The 22,643-nt window shown below is 46.1% G+C and overlaps 1 protein-coding gene across 1 annotated transcript in view; it reads right to left on the reverse strand.

Moving 5' to 3' along the window:
• LOC119451209 (nose resistant to fluoxetine protein 6-like) overlaps positions 1-13,464 on the reverse strand; it is a 36,754-nt gene extending 23,290 nt beyond the window's left edge. The window contains exons 1-3 of the mRNA XM_037714479.2: positions 12,504-13,464; positions 5,096-5,304; positions 3,348-3,459 (exon numbers count right to left, since the gene is read on the reverse strand). Of these exons, the coding sequence (XP_037570407.2) occupies positions 3,348-3,459; positions 5,096-5,304; positions 12,504-12,876 (694 nt within the window). The 5' untranslated portion in view covers positions 12,877-13,464. The remainder of the gene's footprint in view (positions 1-3,347; positions 3,460-5,095; positions 5,305-12,503) is intronic.
• Positions 13,465-22,643: the final 9,179 nt, after the last annotated feature.

A 22,643-nucleotide genomic window follows, 5' to 3' on the forward strand; every position in this document is an offset into this window, starting at 1 on the left:
CGACGCCCAAGGCGATTCTGCAGCTTTCTTCTGCCCTTCGACTGGCATCAGACGGGTATTTAAAATACTACATCCAACCTCATAAACAACTGCAGAACTGGCCGCGATTGATGTTGCTCTGAAGTACCTACACGAAGAGTTAAAAGCATTGAAGGTAGTCATTCTTACAGACTCCCGTGCGGCCCTCAGTGGACTGAGACAAGATGCCAATACCCCAATTTTATGCAGTATCGAAGAAACTTCCTGCAAAATTACTTCCTGTGAAGTGTCCCTCATTGCCCAGTGGATACCCTCGCACGTAGGCATCTCTGGAAATGAGGCTGATCGCCTCGCTTCAAGTTGTGCCCACCACGAATGTGACTGCCCTGACATTTCCTGCATGTTTGAAAACGCTCGTCTTCTGATACGCCGACACCTCCTAACGCAGCACCCAGACCGGCGTGTTGCAGACGGATCGTTTCCTCCCCGTGTTCGTGGTCGAGGCTTGCCACGTCGTGCTAGAGCACTGCTATATAAGTTAAGGGTTGGGTCTCTGTTGGTGCGCGAACGCCTATACCGACAAGGACGTGTGGACAGCCCGTCGTGTACGTTTTGTGGCTGCTGTGAGACACTTGAACATCTCGTTTTAGAGTGTCCCGCATTCGTTGCGCAGCGCGCATTGGTAATTAAGGAATATGGACTTATTGGACTGCAATGTGCGACCCTTGACGATTGCCTATTTCCAATGGGGTGCCCTTCCCGACGTGACTAGGCTCATAGAGCCCTGCTAATTTTTATGATGGACAGTGACTTGGCCTCCCGTTTATAGGCATTTTTTGTATTTTGTTTTGTTTGTCTGTGTCTCCGTCATTTCTTCATTTCCTTTTTTCTTTCCTCATGTTTTCATTTCCTCTATTCCCTCCTCCTGAAAGAGTAGGCAGGCGTTGTGCCTCTCTCGGTGGCAGTTGTCAACTTGCTCCCTCCCTATTTCCTTCATGTCCTTGTGTTATATGTATACAAACCAAATAATAATAATAATAATAATAATAATAATAATAATAATAATAATAATAATAATAATAATAATAATAATAATAATAATAATAATAATAATAATAATTTCTGTGTCATATTCGATCTTTCATATTTGATTTCATTTGAACTATCATAAGCATATAGACTCACTGTGGGCATAGAGCGAAATTTTTATATGCGATGCTTTCGATATGAGAAGTTCAAAGGAAAAACATACTCGGCTGGTTACGCGAATGTCGAGGTTACACCAAAACTGTTTAAATACATCTGCGCCGGTAAAACTAAACTTGGCATGGATACGATTTAAGCTAATTTTGAACTAATACTTTAACCAGGATGCAAGGCTCATTCTTTATGCGAAGCGCATGGGAGCCGACTTACGACAAGCAGCAGTGATAAAAATTTACACGACGAAGGGTTACGGCATTTGAAGAAGGAGGCTTAAGCACAACTAGCAGACGGCTTCAACATTGCTTTTAGAATGTAAATCGAATTGAGACGTTTAGCGCCGAGAAACTGCTCAGTGGGTTACGAGGGACGCTGTAGTGGAGGGCTCCGGATTAATTTTGATTACCGGCGTTTCTTAACGTGCACGCAAAGCACGGTACTCGAGAGCTTTTGCAGATAGATGCGGGTCAATAATTTTCTCATTTACTTCCTCTTGAGAAATCTAAGGCTTTGGCCTACCTTGCATTTGTCAAGAAGGGGAGAACTCTCCATGCGGTGTCGCTTTTGTAGCTGCTCCCGCTGTACTTATTGCGAGGTAACTCATCTGCTGCAACTAATCTGCCCTGAGGTTTCTATCATTTTAAGGAAACAATTACTTGTATGCATGTTAAACACTTTTTTTACCACCAAACCAGTCCCCTTCACCGGCCTTCGTCTTCCAGCGCTTATTAGCAAGCCGGAGTGAGCTGGGTTATATATTGATGCACTGAGGTCAGTCGCTAAAGCATCAGTCCAGCTTGCTACATCATTTCGGAAGTGTGGGTGAGGAGAGTGATGTAATGGGATGACGATTGTATAGCTCCATCTTCTTGCGTTTTTTTAATGACTTATAGCAAAACGCTTTGAAAGAACATATGTCATTCGGTCACACGGCGACATCGGTCCTACAAGCTTGAATTACGCTGTATTTCTGAGCAGATCAGGTTAAATATGTCTCTTGCAGGAGTGTTTTGGAACCGCTCGAAAGTCGTCTATTTGTAGTGGACATTTAGAAGTATTTTGAACTCAACAAGATCGTTTTCGCTATTCGCGAATGTCTTGTGTTTAAAATGTTGTCTGCGTGGTAATGCATTCGGTGTAAAAGCCGTGCACACGTCCCTGCACGCAGGAAAGGCGTACACAGTGCTGTTTGCTTTGTTGTTGCCGTCAAAAAACTTCGGCAAGCTCGAACGCTTGTTTCTCGTTATTTGCTTGTCCCACTTTTTATGTGGGTTCACAACCTTCTCATTTACTCATTTCATACGGAAAATGAAAAGAAGATAGCCGGTGCGTGCTCATGGATACCTACACCTACATACATGTTGGCAATAAATAAAATACCATCTATGTCCCATGGATTCTTTATCCAGCATAAACACAGGTAGCACACTTTCTTTGTAATCGTGCAAAGTGCAGAATTGTGGAGAATTGAAGAGGGCTTTTCAGGTTTACTATCCAAATACGTTTCGAAGGATTTTTTATGACATAGCGAAGTAATATATTGAGGGGGGGGGGGCATCCTGCCTCTCCAGCAAGGTGTTCATTTACCCAAGGTGGCCGTATTCCACACGAATTTCTCATCAGCGCGCACCGAGCAAAATTTCTTACTCTTGCTCAGAGCCCCAGTGCGGGGAATCCTTTCGATTCGTCACGTCTGTAGGCCCTCCGAGTCCGCTACTACCAACGCTTAGGTAGCTTAAAAAACGATGCTCTGCTCTGGTACAGCGTTCCCCTTAAAGTATCTATCTTCATTGGCCTATCCACTCGTGTAACTCCGTTCTGGAAATGAGACGCTTCCTGTATTGCATGCCTTCATTTTATGCTTCACACAATCGGTATTATTTTATTCCGCCTTTCATGCCTTCCAGATTATAGGTGTCAGCGTTTCTCATTGTTTTAGTTCCTTAGGGTTAGGAAAGAAGCCACCGCTAGATTTTCAGTGGACAGCACCCCCCCCCCCCCTTCTCCAACTCATTTCATCCAGCACTCCTGCCGCCCTTCACTCAACCCGTGTTGTTAATTTTTTCTTGTATGGCGTTTCTGGCAAAATTCGCAACGAATGTTTTTCTTACTCCGTCATACGCCGTCATTCCTGCGTCTTATTAAACATTAACGCTCTCGCTTACCTGCGTCAATGATGGCCTGCAGGTCTTGTTTATTGCAGTCGTTGATGATGCAGATGCCTAGGCGTGTCATGGGGAGTTCATCAATAAAAAAATATTCCGTGTACTGCTTAATCTGTAACGAGAAAGGAAAGTGACGTTGTGCAGAGTGCCCCAGACAAGAAATTAATGCATGAAACAGGCGCTCAGGCTATTGCCATTGTTTAGGTGTGGCCAGACAAATGCTCTATTACGACCAACGAGACGAAATGATTCACCATGAACAATTACGACTTCCCTTTCGGTCATCTCCAAGAATCACCATCGTTACTAAACGGATATTGTCAAGCTGCTTTGGCACAAAAGTGACAAAGAAGTGCGGAAGAAACATCGGAGTGCAGCAAGGCAAGTAAACAAGCATATCATTTCCTCTCTCCAAAAAAGCATGTTTCTGATAGCTACATTTAGCGAGCCGATCCACACTTTGCAGTGAACAGACACGCGGCTAGCTCGGAGAAGCGGAGCGAGCTTGTAACAACTACACATCATAAATGAGATTTTTATTCTGTCTCTTCAGTTTAATTTTGCTGAAATAGATAATCGCGCCTATAATTGCGTTTATCTTAAGAATTTGAATGTTCATGTCAGCGTACTATTCCTGCGGCACTACTGCACCAACGAAGATTTAGAACGGAGAATTGGGGGACCTGGCTGGCCATCGAGGAAAAGGAGGCCCAAGAGGCACTTCTCGACCAAGCACCGCGGGCTGCTGAGGCCAGTCGAGCTCCGGAATAGGGGCCCCACCCTCCTGCTTCTCCTACATCGTGTCCATACTGAGATTTAGTGCATTGATTCATCACATCTAACGCTATGCTCCTGCCTTTCAGAAAATCATGATGAGAACCTTCTCTGTGCCTCGTGGCGACATCCGTTCTACGAAATGGGTGTTTACGGGATTACGTCTGTCTATCTCGTCGAGACACCTTTCATTTTCGAGAAAAAGAAGCCTTCGTCCAGACGAGGTTTGAGACTTTGGGAGCGATGTGTTTTTTCGTGCAGGCAAAGGAGCAGCCCTAAAAACGGCTGTTTCTTTTTCTTTATTTAAACTGCAGGCAGTTAAAAGCTCGAATCTTGATTTGCTGTCTCCCTTCGTCTGCCTGCCTTTAGCCGACGACGGCCATCGTCGTCATCGTCCTGAGGTCACCTCACGTATGCGTGGTATTTGTTGTAAGGAGTGTAATGTCATGTGCGAGAATTACACACTCACCAGCCAACAATAGAGCATGCCCTAAAAGCGTGTGAAAAGCGCGGAAAGCACGAAACAACCATGGTGAGTTCTTTTTTGCCAGTTATATGCACCACGGTTGTTCTGCTGAAATCACGAAATACTAGGACCATGCTACGCAGCTCAGCGCACGTGCGGCGAGGCTATAATACGCGTCACTTCGAGAATAATTTGAGGAGGTCAAGAGCATGGCGTTGCAAACACTGGAAGGCTATACGCGGTAGTGAGAAACCGGGTTTCATTGTGTGTGCAGCCGGATTCTTTGTGAGATGACTGATTAACATTAAAATAAAAAAAACATATGAGGATATGCTAGTGCAATGTCAGTGCAATTATCTAATATGCTGTCTGGCATCTTATTATTCTTTTGTAGCTGTGTGTAACGTGCCCTGTGCACGTTACAAACGTAGTTAATGGATTTAGTGGGCGCTATTCTACGCGAAATACATTGCACTAAGCAATACGTTCCGAATGGTGAAATGCGTACCAGTGGGTGCAACACGTCAAGCGATGTGATGCGCTCTGTCAGAGCGCGGTTCTCTTTCAGATTGAAGAGCAGGCTGCAGTATTGGCCGTGGGACACTTCCTGGCCATAGTTGTCACGCACCACGGTTTCCAGACACTCGTCGAATGCCCCCAGATCAGCCTTTGTGGCCTGCAGCAGCCCCGATGGGTACTTTCCGGATGCGTCGAACACTGCAAGAGAAAGAAACGTTTCAACCTCGCGTGGAAAGGAGGTGCCTAGCATCATTTGACAGGCAGCAGTCCCGGCATGCAGCTAGTGCGAAAAAAAAATTGTCGCAGTTTCACCCGAAAGGCGAAGCACCAATTGCGATAGAAAATTAGTAGAGAGCTATACGGAGTAAGGATATTAGTTTTATCAGCTGTATAAACTTGGACATATGCAGCAGCACCAGCAACGCGCAGAACTGTTGTCGACGCCGTCGGTGTTTTGCCCGCGTTCGCACCAAACGCGCGTGGCGTTTTTGCATAAATACGCATTTGGTGCCGCAGCTAAACGTCGCCTCCCCTCCCTCCCTCCCGTCCCCCCACAGCCTTTCGCGCGACGGAAAAAGTTGCGTTTCCTCTCTATATATGAAAAGGAGGAAAGAGACGCTTAATTCTGCAGCCCTTCAGGGAGCACGGCGCAGAACGCGCGTTTGCTCTCCGACGTGCGTTCGCTCCCCGTGAAAGCGAGCATCCCTCGCGCCCTTTCACTCGCACATACAGCTTCCGGAGCGCGGCGACGATTTCTTTGCCGTTGACGTCATACGAAACCTCACGGCGACGGCGACGGACGATGGCGACGCCGACGGCAGAAATCTGCTTTGGAGTGTCCATATAATTGCTATCGCAATAAAATAAATTAGGAACTAAGGCGCACCCCCCGAGATGAGAATGAATCGCGACACGTTTACACATGGCGCCTGCTCTGGGCATAGTTGCGACTGCTTTTGCGAAAGCACGTGCATATCGGCATTTGCAACAGCAGGTTTCAGAAATGCGCCGGATTACGTGCTGCTTCAAGAACAATTTTGTGGGCCCGCGTCGGTTTGTGAGAAGCCTGCGGTGTCAAAACATGCGTCTGGACTCCCTGTGTCACGTGAGTTAAAACGTCGACCCAGATTTACATAAATCGAGGTCCATTTGAGATGGTAGAGGAAGGAAGCCGAATAATGTGGGAAGGGTCGCAGTATTTTTCGCAACAATAACTAGCTTTGTTCTCGATTGCGTTCATCGTTCCAACGTAACCACCATGGCGCCCTATATTGGTGGTCGCATATGACCACTCACATCGGCTAAGCTATGCTGAGAAAGCCGAAGCACGCCTGCTGCTGAGAAGGAACTGGTGAGAGCGTACCGAAAGCGTCGCAGAGAACTTTCACTTCGTTGAAGCCTGTAAGAAAGGTGCGGCTGGTGAGAGTTAACGAATGATAGAGTGTAGAAAGACATGAAGATGTAGTCGAAAATTGCGTTGTCACTGAGGTACCGCGTTGTACCTGCGGGAGATATGGATATGGCCCAGGGGTAGTGAAGGGTATGTGGCATCGGAAAGTCCGTTGCTGGAGGCATTACTTGACAGGGGCCGGCCATGAGCTTGTCACTTGTCTTCTTGGGTTTTACGTGCCAAAACCCCGATTTGATTATGATGCACGCCGTAGTGAGGGACTCCGGATTAATTTTGACCAGCAGGCAATCTTTAATGTGTTCCTCAATGCACAGGGCACGGGCGTTCTTGTACTTCCACGGCCGCCGCGGCCGTGGATTTGATCCCGTGACCTCGTGCTTAGCAGCGCTTGTCACTTTCTTCACAGTACTAAAGATTTAAGGATATTGTTAACTGGGGAATCGCGCAGGCCGACTGCTTCCGGCCATTCCATTTTACTTGTGGTAAGGTGCCTGTCAGGGGCGCAGCTCACTATCACTACCGCCATAGTTATCTATGAACAAAATGCAGTGCCACCGCTAACCCAGTATATTTTCAAACACAACACATCTGTCACACTCAATCACACAAAGTTGCAACGAGCCCTCGTTCTCCTCCTTTCTCTGTTTAACAAGCCCGAGAGTTGACTTTCATAGCTCAGCCAAGTAATATCGTAAAATATAATACTGTAGAACAGATGTGGGAGCAGAAATTGATCATTTATGGTATTTGCACAGCGCACAAGATGGAACGTATTTGCCGATGATGCCATAATACAAACTTAGCGCATTGTTTATCGCGTCATAGTGTAGTTCAATAAGCCAGGATGCCAGACATATATCGCCATTGGCATACATTAATTCGGTATTTTTCCGGTTGAGAATGTCTGGGGAATTCCGGATGTTTACCGGCCGACACTCATAGAAGGGGTTCTACCACAAGAAAGCCTGGGAACTGAAAGCTTGTTCGGAGCCGCATAGATCTGTGCAACGCACGAATGCGCGGACTTGGTGCAGACTCGTCAAAGCAATAAATAACAGTGGCGGCTGCGCACGGCGACACTTTGCGCATGAACCCGTACTTAGCAGGAAAACCCAGAATGTATGCCGCAGAACGTCCTCGTCGCTCCACTGCTCGAATTTCGATGAGCGGCGGTCGCTGGTAAATAGCCGTAGTGTGTCCCCCGTAAAAGAAAAAAAAAAAAAAGACGGTGTGCTCAGTGTATTATCCTCTGCCCTGCAGGGTATGTCATGGTGGCGCAGCGTCCGACAAGCCACAGGGCGCCCGACCATGAAATACCGACCATTTGTGCCACTCCTCTCTCCCTCTCATCAGGTGCCGCTCAAATACATACAAATGCTGCGCTAAAAGAAAGAGAAACCATGAATTCGGGCGTCGAGAAAGAAAGTGCCATTCACCCGCGTCCAGTGATAGCAACATTTTTTTTTCTTAGAAAGTTTAGACTGAAGCGCCGGCTTGAGAAAGAAGACAAGAGCAAGAGGAAAAAATCATGCGCAACGAATGAAGCACCGGCAGCATAGACGCCGTTGCACGTAAGACATCGAATCCGTCTTTGTTGAAACCAGCATGCGCGTTCCCGCTGGCAGCATTACGAAACTGAAGGGCAGGGTCACACAGTGAAGGTCACGATGAAGAAAAGAAACAAACGAAACAACAAGCATTCCGTCGGTCATGAACTTGCGTCCTTTAGTCCGTTCCTTAGCGCGAGCACGCCGCGAAAACTGTAACTCTATGAAATGGGAGGAGAGCAGAAAGTAACCGAACGACGCGCTGCTATGCAGCATGAGCCGCTGGACATGGTCACTCAGTTCAGATGAAGGCTGAAGCAGCGGGAAGGAGGGTGTTGGGGAGCAACGCCTGGACAGACATCGGGGACGCCCCGGATGCGTATTCCAGGTACTTTCTCTAAGGGGTGTCCGCTGAAAGCTCGACACAACAAAGCCGCGGCTCTTTTTGGAGAGAGCGAACATGGAGGGACATTCATGAGGAAAGCCATCATTATACACCCACGATTACGATGAACGCGAATGACGCTGACACATTGCCAAGCGATATCAATAATTTCACGCGGCTGTCTGGCGTCATTGTGAGCTGCTGTTGTAACCACTGAAGTACTTGGTATTATGTGCTTTAATAACCTAGTCGGTCTTGTCGTGGGATAGGCATTGTGCCTGCCAGTTACATAAAGATCCGCCTAGATTCCCTGCCGTGATTACTTAAGATTGCCGAAAGGCAACAGCATTCCAATTATGTAGAGGAACAGCACATAGAATCACAGAAAAAAAATTTAAAGCAGCAGAATATACTGGTGATAATGTCTTGCAGCATTTTTTTTTGTCCAAATGAGACGAGTCATTATTACGACTCTTCTATAGAGAGCAGACATCTTTCCCATTCGCCTCATTTGTCTCTTGTGCTTCTGGGTGGTTTGTCTGCTACGAAGAAGTATTAGGTCACCAAATTTTGCTTACATCTAAATTTAAAGATGAAGCTACAGATGCCGTTTGATTATAAATACAGTTAACGACCCCATGTGTTGGTTTTCGAAGGCGAAGAAAAGCTCCCAGTAGGCCTCAATTAAACTGAAGCCTTTCGCAGCAGAATATCCCCATAGGGAAGCGCTGTTTGGGAATGTAAAATCCCCATGTAGCCGTCAGTTCTGTGGCGCAAGCATTCTGCTGCAATGACGCAGACATTGCTGTCTTGGTGTTGCAACTATACAGTGTAGCTTCATCTTGACGTCGGCGTCTACGGAAAGATTTTATCAGTCATTTTCGCCGAGAAGCGTCTTTCTGATGCACGTTTCCTTCCCGCGATGCCTATACTGTGAAGCGGAGTACGTGAAGTTATTATTGGTTTTTACTCTTCTTGGAAATCACTCAGATGGGAGGTGGGAAAAACATACAGGGCTCGTGAGGGAGGAATCTTGAATTAGTTCTTTGTGCTTTCCCCACAATCGGGAGCTTATATATATATATATATATATATATATATATATATATATATATATATATCAGATGGGTGTGAACCTAAATATTTTCGAATATGAATTGAATATCTATAGTTAGTATCGAATATTGAATAGTCAAAAACCAACGTATATATTTGTTTAGTATGTATGTACAATATTTATTTCCGTAAAGTTAGGTACCATGCCTGCACTGACTAGTCCAAAAAAGACAGCTAACTATCAGGGTCAAAGAATCAGTTTTAAATACATGATTATCATTAAAAAACTGCTCGAATAGCCTCTCAACATCTTTAGAGCATGGTTGCAAACAAGCTTTCCAAGAATTCTAGGCAGCTGTATGCAATGGCGCTTTACAAAAAGGCTAAATAAATGATTGCCGGAAAACGATCAGAAATTGTTGGGAAAAAAAAAAGCAGCTGAAGGGCGTGTGTGCCGTAAACACATGTAAAAGACCCTGTTGCAAGGAAAACATCACTGGTAGTAGCGTCAAGGATAAAAATGCTACATGACTAGACTGCCAAAAACACTAAATCACAGACTACAAGCCAAATTGACCAACTGTTATGCAGGCTTCCGCCACGAAACAGAAAACAAATCTTGCATTATCGATTTTGTGTCGGCGTTCCTTCAAAAACATTCGTCGTTGTTTCACATCTGATAATTTGCGATGCTTTGTTTAGCAGACGGAGAACAGTAACAATAAATTTCTTGCTTATTTATACCTCGGCACCATAGAAAGGAATGTATATACATCCTTCTCCTGTGCTCAAGGTGGCTCCGACAAAATTTTAATGGCGCAGGCTACTTTGCCAAGCGTATTACTCCCGAAGAAAGCCGAGCGCCAGGCCGTAGTACGCTTGCGCCCATGTTGAAAGTGCCAGTGGGTGCCCGGCGGTGGTGGGAATCGAGCCCACGACCACCGCCGCCGAGGCGGCCACTTTACCACAAAGCATCGAGGCCACAAGACCATAAGAACACATGTATACAGGTGTTGCGAATCCTCAGACAAAGAATCAAAAGCCGAATAACTTTTTTTGCTCTTTCTCTCTAAAGCGCTGATTCTTTGATATTGTTTTTTCTTCCTCTTTCCTCCCCTTCTTCCTATCTTCAGGAAGCCAATCTATTTTCATTTATTTTCAAATGGAGGCAAAGATATGGCTGAAGTTGGAAACACATACAGGCACAGCGCACTTCTCAGAGGGAAAAAAAGGAGGAAACGTGGGGTCGCGTGCAAATCGTAGACTAATAGGTAGTGTGAAACATGAGCTTACAGGTCGCATCGAGTGCGGCGCAATTGGTAAAAAAAGGCAAACGCAAATGCACAGTATTTGGCGTGAGCACGAAAACCGAAGAAGAATGGCATACAAAAATACAAGGCCAAAGAGGCAGCGCAGGTGAACGCGAAAGAGAACAGCTGTGTGCGATTGTGCGACCCCTTAACAGCCGAGGCCTCCAGTAAAGGCTCCACAACAGCAGAGAATTTCCGAAGACTGAACAACTATTACCACCTTTCTTGCTGCCCCGCATTTAAGTACACCGCTTTAATGCGCAAGCCATGGACGAGTTCGAAATAAATAATTATGCTAAACAATTTTGCAAATGCAACTACAGCGCGCATCGGCAGGTATAGCTAATAGCGAATATACACAAGATCATTGATTTTAGTTTAGGCTATTGACCGTCAACATTTTTTTTCTGTTTAGCTTAACAACAAGCTGTTCGCAACAACGTATGTGTCTGTGTCCGTAGACACGAGACACCGAAGGTGATGCTACCAATAACGGCAATTTATGGGCAGTCAAGTAAAATTTGTCACTGCAAGTAAATGTCGATTTCTGCTTCCCAAATACAACATATTGCTCGATTTAATACTAGCCTGCGGCACATGGAGGGTGCCCTGGCAAATAAGGCGCATTCTCTAAACTTGGTGTACAAGCAGCGGACCCAGTTTGGGAACTGTACAGAGCCTCGCTCAGCAATCACTCCATGGGCGACGGTGGCACTGAGTAGTGCACCCTGAGAAGTGTCTACCAGGGCCACGTGCTTGCCCTCAGAGTTAGGGTAAACATAGGTATAATCAGCAGTGACGCTGTCTTGAATATGAGAGTGTCTTCGTTATGAAAGCACGCTCGTATTCAATGACATCGTAGAGCACTCGTTTTGTTTATTTATGCATAGTTATGTATGTTACGCATGCAAACAATGCCAAATGTCATTGTACAAGGCACAGTGACAGTAAAAGAAAGGAAAAAACAAATTCTAAAATGCTGCTACACGAACAAAAAACAACAAAGGAAACAACATTGCAACACGCAAGATGACGCCACTTTCTCTTTTATATGTGTCATCGTTTTTGTACGTTAAATGCAAGTTTATTGGTGCCAGGTCCCAACGAATTTTTGTAATGTCAACTCCTGCTTCCAATAGGTGCAAAGTTTACAAAAAAACTTCAACATGTATAAAAAAACACTTCATTGCCTCAGTGCACCATAAAAACATTTTCTTCACACCTAAATAATATCAGAATATCACTGTCAAATCCATGTGCCTGACGCATAAGGTGCCGCTTATAGTAAGAAAACTGTTATCGTAGCCCCACGGCCTTTAACACTGGCCCGATTTTTTTCCTGCTCCGTTCAACAGCCCGAATAATGTTTTTTTCCCTCTACTAATGCCACTGAGCGCAGTCGTCAGTGAATAATTTATATCACCTTTGGCAGTTAGCCGAAGTTCCAGAGCGCTTGTGCTTCAGCAATTGATATACCATCTAGTTCACCAACACATATTTGTATTATCACTTCTTTTCCTTCCTCACTACAAGGACGCGTACAATGTTCATTTGTCAGACATTGCATATCGTTTTCCTATGCGTTTTAGTCTGTTTCGGAAATAATTTCTGGAGTTATGGCACCCCCCCACCCCTGTCCCACCCCAAGGGAAAAAGAAGAAAAAGAAAAAAGTAGCCCGCCTACTTACATCTCAGCGCCCACGGCTCGAGGTTCTGGAATCCTCGCATCAACCGGAACAGGCCGATGCTACACTCTGGTCTGACGTCCGCCTCGAGGAGCTTCCTTCTGATAGACGAGGGCATGCTGGCGAACAAGCGGGCCACTGCGTTTCGCAGCACTTGTTCGTAGTCGGGTTCATCGTCTGCCTCCGTGGTGGGCGTTGTTGCTGGTGTCGACGTCTTCATAGCTCTCGTCGAGACATGGTCGGCGGTACTTGTATGGTTCGCAACCGGGGAGGAGGCTTGAGTCAGAAATGGTAGCAGAAGGCATGCCACCAAGATGAAGAGGCGCGTGCATGACGCGCCGCTGCCGATCATTCTCTTCGCGGTCAGAGATGCCATCGCACGCAAGAGTTCCGAGGATTGGAATGCGTTGATCTCTCACTGAACGGCGACCTCAGTCTTTTTGAACGAACTAAAGAGCCAACGGGCTAGGGGGTCATTTGTCTCGCCCCTCCTTCCGGGTTTAGTATTCAAGTCGTGAGCAAAGAATGCTAGAGTTTTAAGTGACACACGCTCGGAAGTAGTGGCGAACAAGCCGCACGTAAACAGACGCCCGTGATTGTGCGCCGTCTGATTTAGCTGTGAGAACCAAGAGGGCCGGTGCCAAGTAGCCTTTCGTCTTTGGTGACGCGAACGCTGGTCAGAGTAAACTAGACAAGCGCTTGCCTCGCTGTTTCGTAAAACACTCTATCTTCACACTACCGCTGGTCAAGGAAACTAATATATAGCAATAGAGCACGACTTCCTAGAGACGATACTTTGTCCGAAATTGTGGCATGGACGAGGTGAGTCGAAGAAGAGCACGAACGCTGTATACACTGGCGTGATTCCGGACAAGACCGTAGTGCTCCGGTGCCGGCTAACGAACGAGCTTCTGGGCACGATACTCGGCGCCGTTTAATGAGCCGCGTGCTCTGTCGCGAGCCGGTAGAGGTGTGCGACTGACCACGCACCGCTGTCTGTCAGCAACCGATATCCGTAACGGAGTGAGAAGGATTAGGGGAGGGAGAACACAGCCAGCAGCTTGTGCTCTGCGTGTGGGCGTTGCCTGAAGTCCGCAGCTGGCCGTTTTGCGGGGCAAACGTTTGAGGGTGCCCACGACATCACGTCGGCGAGCGTATACGGTGAACGGCCAGTTTCCTTAGAAGATGCTACTCCCCTCAGCTCAAGGTCATACCATCTCGTTTAACGCGTTCTATCATCTCCGACAGTTTCTTTCTTTCTTTCTTTCTTTCTTTCTTTCTTTCTTTCTTTCTTTCTTTCTTTCTTACTTACTTTCTCTGTTGTTTCTCGTTTGGCCACTGGACCCGTATATCGCTGATGTGGCAACATCTGTACAACACACGTCAAAGGCTAGCTACTAAAATAATGATAATAAAAAAATTGCAACGGCGGTGCCACTGCTTTGCGGTCACTTTTTCTAAAAAGTTCCCCGTATTACGTACGCAATGTTGGCGACGCAGCTGCTGTCGCACTCACCGCCAAAGCTATCGACAAAGGTTTGTGGCCGGAATTCGTAAGTAGCTAATGCTAGATGTGGGACCGGCGAGAGGATGCGGACTATCCGATTTGAGTCACTTACAAAGAAAGGCCCCGTCTGCTACCGAGCTGGCTTGCCTTCGCCATGTGCGTCACGACGTCGGTCAGGGGAAAGACGCGCACTGTTTCGGATAAAAGCGAGATGAAAAAAAGAAAGAAAGAAAAGCGGGAGGGGGGGGGGGGGGGCATAGAGTAGAAGCACCAGAGGGGTGGGCCCACTTTAACCCAGACATACAATGATATCAGATTCAGAATTGTGGAACTTGTAGAAAAATATCGTACTAGAACAAAAAAAATGAGAAAAGAAGGGGGAGGGGGTCTGGCAAGACAGAAAACAGAAAACCAGCTTCTTGACAAATAAATGTTTTAACACTTCGGCGGCTGTGCACGAAGTCGTCACCACATGTGTGTAATTCCTGTGAACAGAAAGAGAAATCGTTTTTTGTTTTTGTGCTAGTAGTATTGTATTACTACTGCTAGTAGTATTATATTACTACTTTGGATAGAGCTACGTTTGGGAAAACTTCCGCCAATATTATTATGATCTAGGAAAATGAAAGAAACGTTATTAGATGCATGATTGCCAGACTGGTTTCCCAGGTTAAGAGGCAGTGGAAAAGAACGAGGTTGCTAGGCGTGTTGTGCAGCTAATCTGAAAAAAATGGTGACATGAACGGGACGACTTTGGTGACAAAACTTCAACGAAGCAGTACTCAATGTCGTACTGAGTCGCAAGTAAGGTACGGACGAACAAACGAAAGATAGCAGAGGAGAACGAAACTGTATAAGGTGTCAACATTTCAGTGCTGAAGTTCATTGAATCCTGGCCCCGCATAATGCTAAGGGGGCAGAATGATGATTATCGTTAAAAATAGATATAAAATAAATTTACAGGCATTCGCTTGCGTCCGAGTTGCTTGACTCGCTACACCAAAGCAGCGTTCGAAGCCGTCAGGCAGCTTTAATGTTCCCGAGACTTAATTAATTCTTATCACGAAACCTAAGTGCGCGGGAAATGCTGTACAAAAGGCGCCTTCTCAACACTGCAGATAACCTTTGAAGGACAAAGGAGAGAAACAACTACTACGAAAAATTACACCTTTTTTTCTTTCGCTCGAGATTATCATTGCACGCACAGCTATCGCTCATGGTTGGTGTCTGGACTTTTATTTACTGGCGCGACCTCTGTATTTACGAAGCTTTGAATGCTCCCGGCCTTTTTTTAATATCGCGATCCCTTTTATTTCTTAGATTAGCTTGTTGTTTTAGCTAGACTTGTTAGCTGTTAGGCATCGGTATAACCACACCTTTGCTGTAAAACTGTTAGTACATTTAAGCGTAGAATGTCATTCAAAACTGCCCTCGCACGCCTATATATATATATATATATATATATATATATATATATATATATATATATACATGGGAAGTTTTATATGAACAGCTGTATATGACTCCTTACGCTCTCCATCTTCTTTGATGTCCGTGCCGGCGTCGGTGATACCTCATATAGCAGGCTTCGAGATAGGCTCAGAGCTCGGCTTAGGGATCGGCACACTACACTCATCGGTGTGTAAGGTGGCAATGGGAGAACCGCTGCTGCTGGTCACCCGTGTTACCGTGGTTGCGCGGCAGCTTTGGCATTGCGCTGCTATAAGCACGAGGTCACGCGATCAAATCCAAATTTCGCCTCCATGTCGATGGAGGCTGAAATGAAAAGACGTCCGCGCATTTGGTGCACGTTTAAGAACACCAGGTGGTCAAAATTAGTCCGGAATCCCTCACTATACGGCGTGCCTCATAATAAGATAGAGGTTTTGGCATGTAAAATACCCAAATTTAATATTTTTTGGAGAGCCGTGTAGATTTACGAGCGCTAAAGTCCTTAACCATGAATCCCCACGAAGTCACGCGATGTAATGGCGAAAATGTGAGCACTGCATGCGACCTCTAGTCAACGTATGAGATTTACGAATCATATAATTAGTAAGCGTTCATAAAACAAATGCCGCCTGCATGAACTATCATTTCGCGTCGCACAACCTGCTTATTCACCTCACAGTTATTAGGCGCGTGCTTTAGCGTTGCGTACTTACATGGTAATGAGTGTAAAAACAGCCCATAAAACGACGACAGAAAGAAGAAAACGCCCACCACCAAGCGCTGACTAACAAGTTGGAGAGCTTATTGCATGGACAGCAATAATAAATAGTAAAAACCCAAGACAGAACTGCGAGAAGCATCGTCGAATGACGAAACATTTGCATGATGAAACATGAACAAAGTCCCGAAGGCAGGATCCTTTCATGGCCTATTAATATATACATTTTGTGCCTCTTTTGTTAATAGCGTATGCCTCAGCCATAAGGCGAGTATATATATTTTGGAGAACAAGCTAAGAACCGCACAAAGAGCGATGAAACGAAAATGTTAGGCCTAACGTTAAGAGACAGGTAGAGAGCAGTGTGGATCAGAGAGTAAACGGGGATAGCCGATATTCTAGTTGACATTAAGAGGAAAAATTTAAGCTGGGCAGGCCATGTAATGCGTAGGACGGATAACCTGTGGACCATTAAAGTTACAGAATGCATACCAAGAGAAGGGAAGCGCAGTCGAGGACGGCAGAAAACTAGGTGGGGTGATGAAGTTAGGAAATTTGCAGGCGCAAGTTGGAATCAGCTAGCGCAAGACAGGGGTAATTGGGGATCACAGGGAGAGGCCTTCGTCCTGCAGTGGACATAAATATAGGCTGATGATGATGATGATGTTTTGGGATAGCGTCCTATCACCTGGCTCTTTTTGAAGACACGAACGTATCCGCAGGCGCTGCAATAAAGGACCATGGCACATTGCTACCTTGCTTGTCGTGACAGTTACCCCATGTTAAACCAACTAGCCCAGCGATGCATGCTTTTGTGTATTAACATGTCATGATATTTCAGTAAAGTTATCTTTTGACCTAGGTTTATGATAAGTGCTAAATAGAGTACAGATCTGGCGTGGTTGATAGACCTTGGAAAATATCCTTAATTTTTCAAGGATGTGTGCAGGACCTATTTGCAGTGTTCTTACCCCACAACAGTGGAGAGCTGTCTAGCTAGGGGTATTCTTTTCTTGTTTTCTTCAAGGTAGTGCAAGGAAGTTTAATTGCAATCTTGAACTACGATTTACACCAGCTTGTGCTTTTCTGCAACGATTAAAAATATCAGTTATAGAAGCTTATACGAACAAGTTAAAGATAGACAATAAATTTTAAAAATGCATATACACGACCCCCCATTTATCCGTAGGAAACAGATGCTCACCGCACTGGTTGGAGTATGCTTACATTATTTATAGGGGGGTTCTTGTAACGTCTCGCGGCTCTCTCAAAGTCATCTTAGCCTTCTGTCAATTTCCTTTTGTTGCTGTTGTTATTCTGTGTAGTGCACACATTAGGTGCATCACGATGCAATGTCTGATACAGTTATAGTGGCAATTATGCTATGATGACCTTTGTTCGGCACGCCGGCTAATACACACATGTGCCAATTAAGCATTTCTCATCGGTTTTATATGATTTTATTGCTGTGTCCTGACGTTGTTTTGCAACATTCAACTCACGTCTCTTGGTGGCCGGTTGACCGAAATGTTGCGTTAGCTACAACTATCTTGGATGGATGTCTTCAGTTACTAACCGTTATTCAGGCTACCTTTTTTACTCCGGGTGTATTCTGAGAGACATTTACCAAGCCTTCCTTAGTAACTGTAACCACACATATTATGGGCACATGCCATGCTTGTAAGAAGGGTGCAACTTGGTAAAACAGGATGAAATATGTGAAATTGCCAGGATTGTACATGTTTCAATGGCGCCTTTATAATGCACATTACATCCGTCTTGTTGGGTGCAAAGACGTTATTTACAGACACATGGAAGGACCCTTGCGAGTATAAATTGATTTCGCAGTTTCCGTTAGACTAGCTGATCTTCATAAAAAATTTTTTTCTTTGTCGCAGAACTACAAGTCAGCTATTAATGATGCTATGGCGAAGTCCCCAACAGGAAACGAATTATTCCTGATCTCGTAATAGTTTTTAAACGCATACAGAAATCTCAGGACACAGTGGTTTCTGCATTTAGTCCTCAAGGTCACGCGGCCACCGCTGCCGTCGTACGAAGCCGCCACAATGTGCACGAAAACAGGTTACCTCAGTCGCTCAGCCAACTAAATGGATGTGGTGTCATTAAGGTAATTTTCCCACTCAATTTGCCATCAATAAACCACAAGTTACCGCTGGAACGAGTAATTACGTCCTAATCGGAGAAGTTATGCGCTGTCAATTCCGGGCACATGTACGACCCTTTCCAGTGGCGGGAAAATACTATCTAGTCATTTAGTTTCAAACGCGTTGCCAATCAACAGCAGCGATGCGTTAAGTGCGAGCTACATAGTGTACGCCTCATATACGCACGGCGCTGGTAAGACTTCATGTGGGCGTGTTTGGTGATCTTGCATGTGGACAGATTGACTAGCTACTTCAATCTGAAGTGCCGAGAACTCTCGAGTAACAACTAGCTTTCACAAAATTCGCGCCTTGATTCAGGGTTTCATGCATCACCTGCGGCAGCCGGAATTTGTAGTGTATATAGTTCTCATGATGTTTGGGGGAGCTCGCGCACAACCACAGCAGGCATGTGGGACTGCTCGCACTGAATGTGTGATCACTTATGAGGCTCGTAATTGGATCTATCAAACTCTAGAGTAGTCGCCTTGCAGTATTTCAACACACCAGTGTTTTTCATTCGCGAAGAGTGTATCTCTACCTTCCTGCACATATATATTTTTTGAATCTCTTTACCGGCAATAATGAGGACGTGGCAAGTTTGAATAAGGTATGTGTTTCTTTTTCATCTCAGAACAACAACTAGATATTCTACAAAGGGGAGATCAATTAGATACTGCGAAAAAATTATCAAGAGGTGAAAGAATTTTCTACTATACATATATCAACCATCATTTGTTATTTGGCCGTCACTTGAATTTAAGCGTCCACAATAAATGCCCCTTTCTATAAGAGAGGATAAGAAACTCGTTGATAGTAATTTTGAAAGATACTACAGAGCTGCATGTTTCGCGTTGTGAATGCGCCAGGCGTGCCATAGTGCTTACTTTGAGATCAATTGCGTGCTTTTCGCAGTTTATATCACTCCGACTAGGTGCCACATTTGCTTGCTCAGCTATTAGCGCCTCCTTGTTCTATAGTAGTACGATGTACTGTGCGGTGTTTGCTCAGGGCTGGCATTCATTGCGCGCTTTCAAACGCAAGTAACGCTATGCTAAACTTAAATATTCTTGCGTATAACACAGAGGAAAAAAATAAATACGAGGAGCAGTGCATTTTGTTTGTCATGATAATATATCGCAATATATTAACTGCTGATCATTAGTGTATGGCTTTGAGACGAGCGGTAATTTATGTTTTCCTTGCTTTAAAATGTAACTTCTCTGGGTGTAACTGCTGCTCCTTTTCTCCATCGCGTGCTACCTGCTACATGGTCGCTGCTGTATGAAGGGTGCGCAAGCATGAGCATTAAATATACTCAGCATTCCGTCACAGAGCATCGGCTCAACACGACGAAAACTTTCTGAAGAACAACTTTTTGCGATGTTTCCTTTTCGGGTTAAGTTGAGGATGAGGTGGTGGCCTGACGACGACACGATAAAGACGACGAGTGAACGATGACAACTGTACGACAACCGTCGTCGGCAGCGTAACGGAAAGGACGCTTGTTCGGGCACAGTTCAGAGCTCGTAGCTGCTGTTGCAGTAAAAATGGGGGCGAAATGCGAAAACACCCATGTGGTTACATTTAGGTGCCCGTTAAAGAACCCCAGGTGGTCCAAATTATTACGGAGTCCCCCACTACGGCGTGCCTCATAATCAGACCATGGTGTTGGCACGTAAAATCCTATAATTAATTTTTTTACTCTCGAATTAGTCCTCATTGAAGTATACTACAAGAAGATAAACAAAGGTACCAACATAGTATGTATCAATGCTGAAGACGACAGAAGTGCAGTACATTAAGACGCGAAGCAATCCCTCTTCATTACTAGTGTTCGTGCCACTAAAGCGATGTAACAAATGCGTAATGTGCCTGTAGCGTTATAAACACCTTTGTATGCCTGTACGCATGATATCTAACAGATCGATCTAGTTTTGACCTATCGGACTCGGCTGTTTGAGCGGGACCAAACAGGCTTTCCTACATTTTTTCTGGCGACATACAGAACAGATACATAGGAAGCATTACGCGAGAACCACAGAATGCGTACACGGGCAGGGAAAATCCCGCATTAGACGAGGAGATCACGGAGGCCGAGGTGAGGGCCGAAATACTCAGACTGCGCACAAAGTCGGCACCGGGCCCGGATGGCATTACGAACAAGATTCTCCGCAACCTAAATGACGAATCCATCGCGGCAATAACAAAGTACATGAACGCGTGCCGGGAACAGGGTGCAATACCGCCGCAGTGGAAATCTGCGCACGTAGTGATGATCCCCAAACCCGGGAAGAAATTGCTGATTGAGAACCTCAGACCCATCTCTCTAACCTCGTGCGTGGGGAAGCTGATGGAGCACGTCGTTCTCACTAGATTGAGCAACTACATGGAGGATAGAGGTCTGTATCCGCTCACGATGATCGGGTTCAGGCCGAAACTGTCCACGCAGGACGTCCTGCTCCAAATAAAACATCAAATTCCTCGACGCGCGGGGCAGAGGAACGGGACTGAAAGCCATCTTAGGGTTGGACCTCACCAAGGCCTTCGATAATATTACGCACAAAGCGGTCCTAGGGAACCTCCAGGACCTGGGGGTAGGTCGCAAGGCCTACACCTACGTCCGGGACTTCCTCTCGAACCGCACAGCTCAAATCACGATAGGAGACATCAAGTCGGATGACATAAAACTGGGTAGTAGGGGAACGCCGCAAGACTCGGTATTGTCCCCCTTTCTCTTCAACGTGGCCATGATCGGCCTGCCGAAAATCCTCAGTAAGATCCGCGGCCTCAACCACAGCCTGTACGCCGACGACATAACGTTGTGGGTGACAGGCGGCAGTGAACGCCAAATCGAGGAAACCCTCCAACAGGCCACGGAGGCCGTCGAACGCTACGCGGCAGAGAAGGGGCTCAGTTGCTCCTCTCAAAAGTCCAAACTCCTGCTGGTGTACCCTACGACCAGGAAACAATACAGAGGAACACCGAATATTAACATCAAAGTGAACGGGGGCCCGATACCTATCGTAGACCAAATCAAAGTCCTAGGACTGCGGTTGCATGCGGAAGGCAGAAACCTCGGTACCATCAAGGCGCTAGAAAACAGCGCACAGCAAACACTAAGGCTAATCAAACGGATTGCCAATAGACACTACGGCATGATGGAGGTCAGCCTAATTCGTTTAGTGCAGGCCTTCGTCATAAGCCGCGTCGTCTATGTGGCACCGTACCTAAGATTTGGTGTAGCAGAAAAAAACAAGACGGAATGCATCATCAGACGTTCATTCAAACAGGCAATTGGTGTCCCAGTCACAACACCCAACGACAAACTCTTAGAGTTGGGGCTACACAACACGCTTGACGAACTAATCGAGGCGCACACTACCGCCAATACGAAAGACTCACACAAACCCCAACGGGGCGACACATTCTACAGAAACTCAAAATTCGCTATGAAGCGCAACACGGCACCAAACTAAGCATTCCACTAGAAACGAGGAGAGAATTTAAAATTCCTCCACTGCCCAAGAACATGCACCCGGAGCACCACAAGGAGCGACGAGAGGCAAGGGCGCGCCACATTGAGCGCAAATACCATGACGTAGAGGGCGTGGCCTACGTAGACGCCGCGGAATACAGAGAACGCAAAGGGATGTCCGTAGTAGCGGTAAACGCGGACGGAGAACCCTTCGCGAGCGGCACCGTGAGAACGGACAACGCCGAAGTTGCGGAGGAAGCCGCCATAGCATTAGCGGTGGCCTCCACGAAAGCGAGAGTGATCATAAGCGACTCCAAAATTGCAGTTCACAATTTCGCGAAAGGACGCATCTCGCCAGAGGCACTCAAAATTCTAAATAGTAACAGCGACTGTCATCGCGGCACGATCCAAATTATTTGGGCACCCGCGCAATCCTCTCTCCCCGGCAACGAGGCGGCTCACAACGTAGCTCGAGGACTTACTCGCCGAGCAAGTGAGCCCGCCCAGCCGGGAACGAGAGGAGACCGCATGGTCAGCTACAAAGAAATAACCGATTACTATCGGCTGGGAAGGGCCCGGTACCCACCAGCTCATCCCGCGCTAACCAGGAAACAGGCGGTGGCCTGGCGCCTCCTGCAAACAAACATGTATCCAAACCCGGTGGCCTGCAGCAGATTCTATCCAGGGCAATACAACGATCAATGCAAATTATGTAAATGTAGGGCGGATCTGCCACATATTCTATGGGCATGCTCGAAGGCGGCTCCTTTCGAGGGCCGCAAAATTCAAAACCGGCAGCAGTGGGAGACCCTGCTGCTCAGCT

The sequence above is a fragment of the Dermacentor silvarum genome, chromosome 1, assembly GCF_013339745.2.
Source record: "Dermacentor silvarum isolate Dsil-2018 chromosome 1, BIME_Dsil_1.4, whole genome shotgun sequence".
NCBI lineage: Eukaryota > Metazoa > Arthropoda > Arachnida > Ixodida > Ixodidae > Dermacentor > Dermacentor silvarum.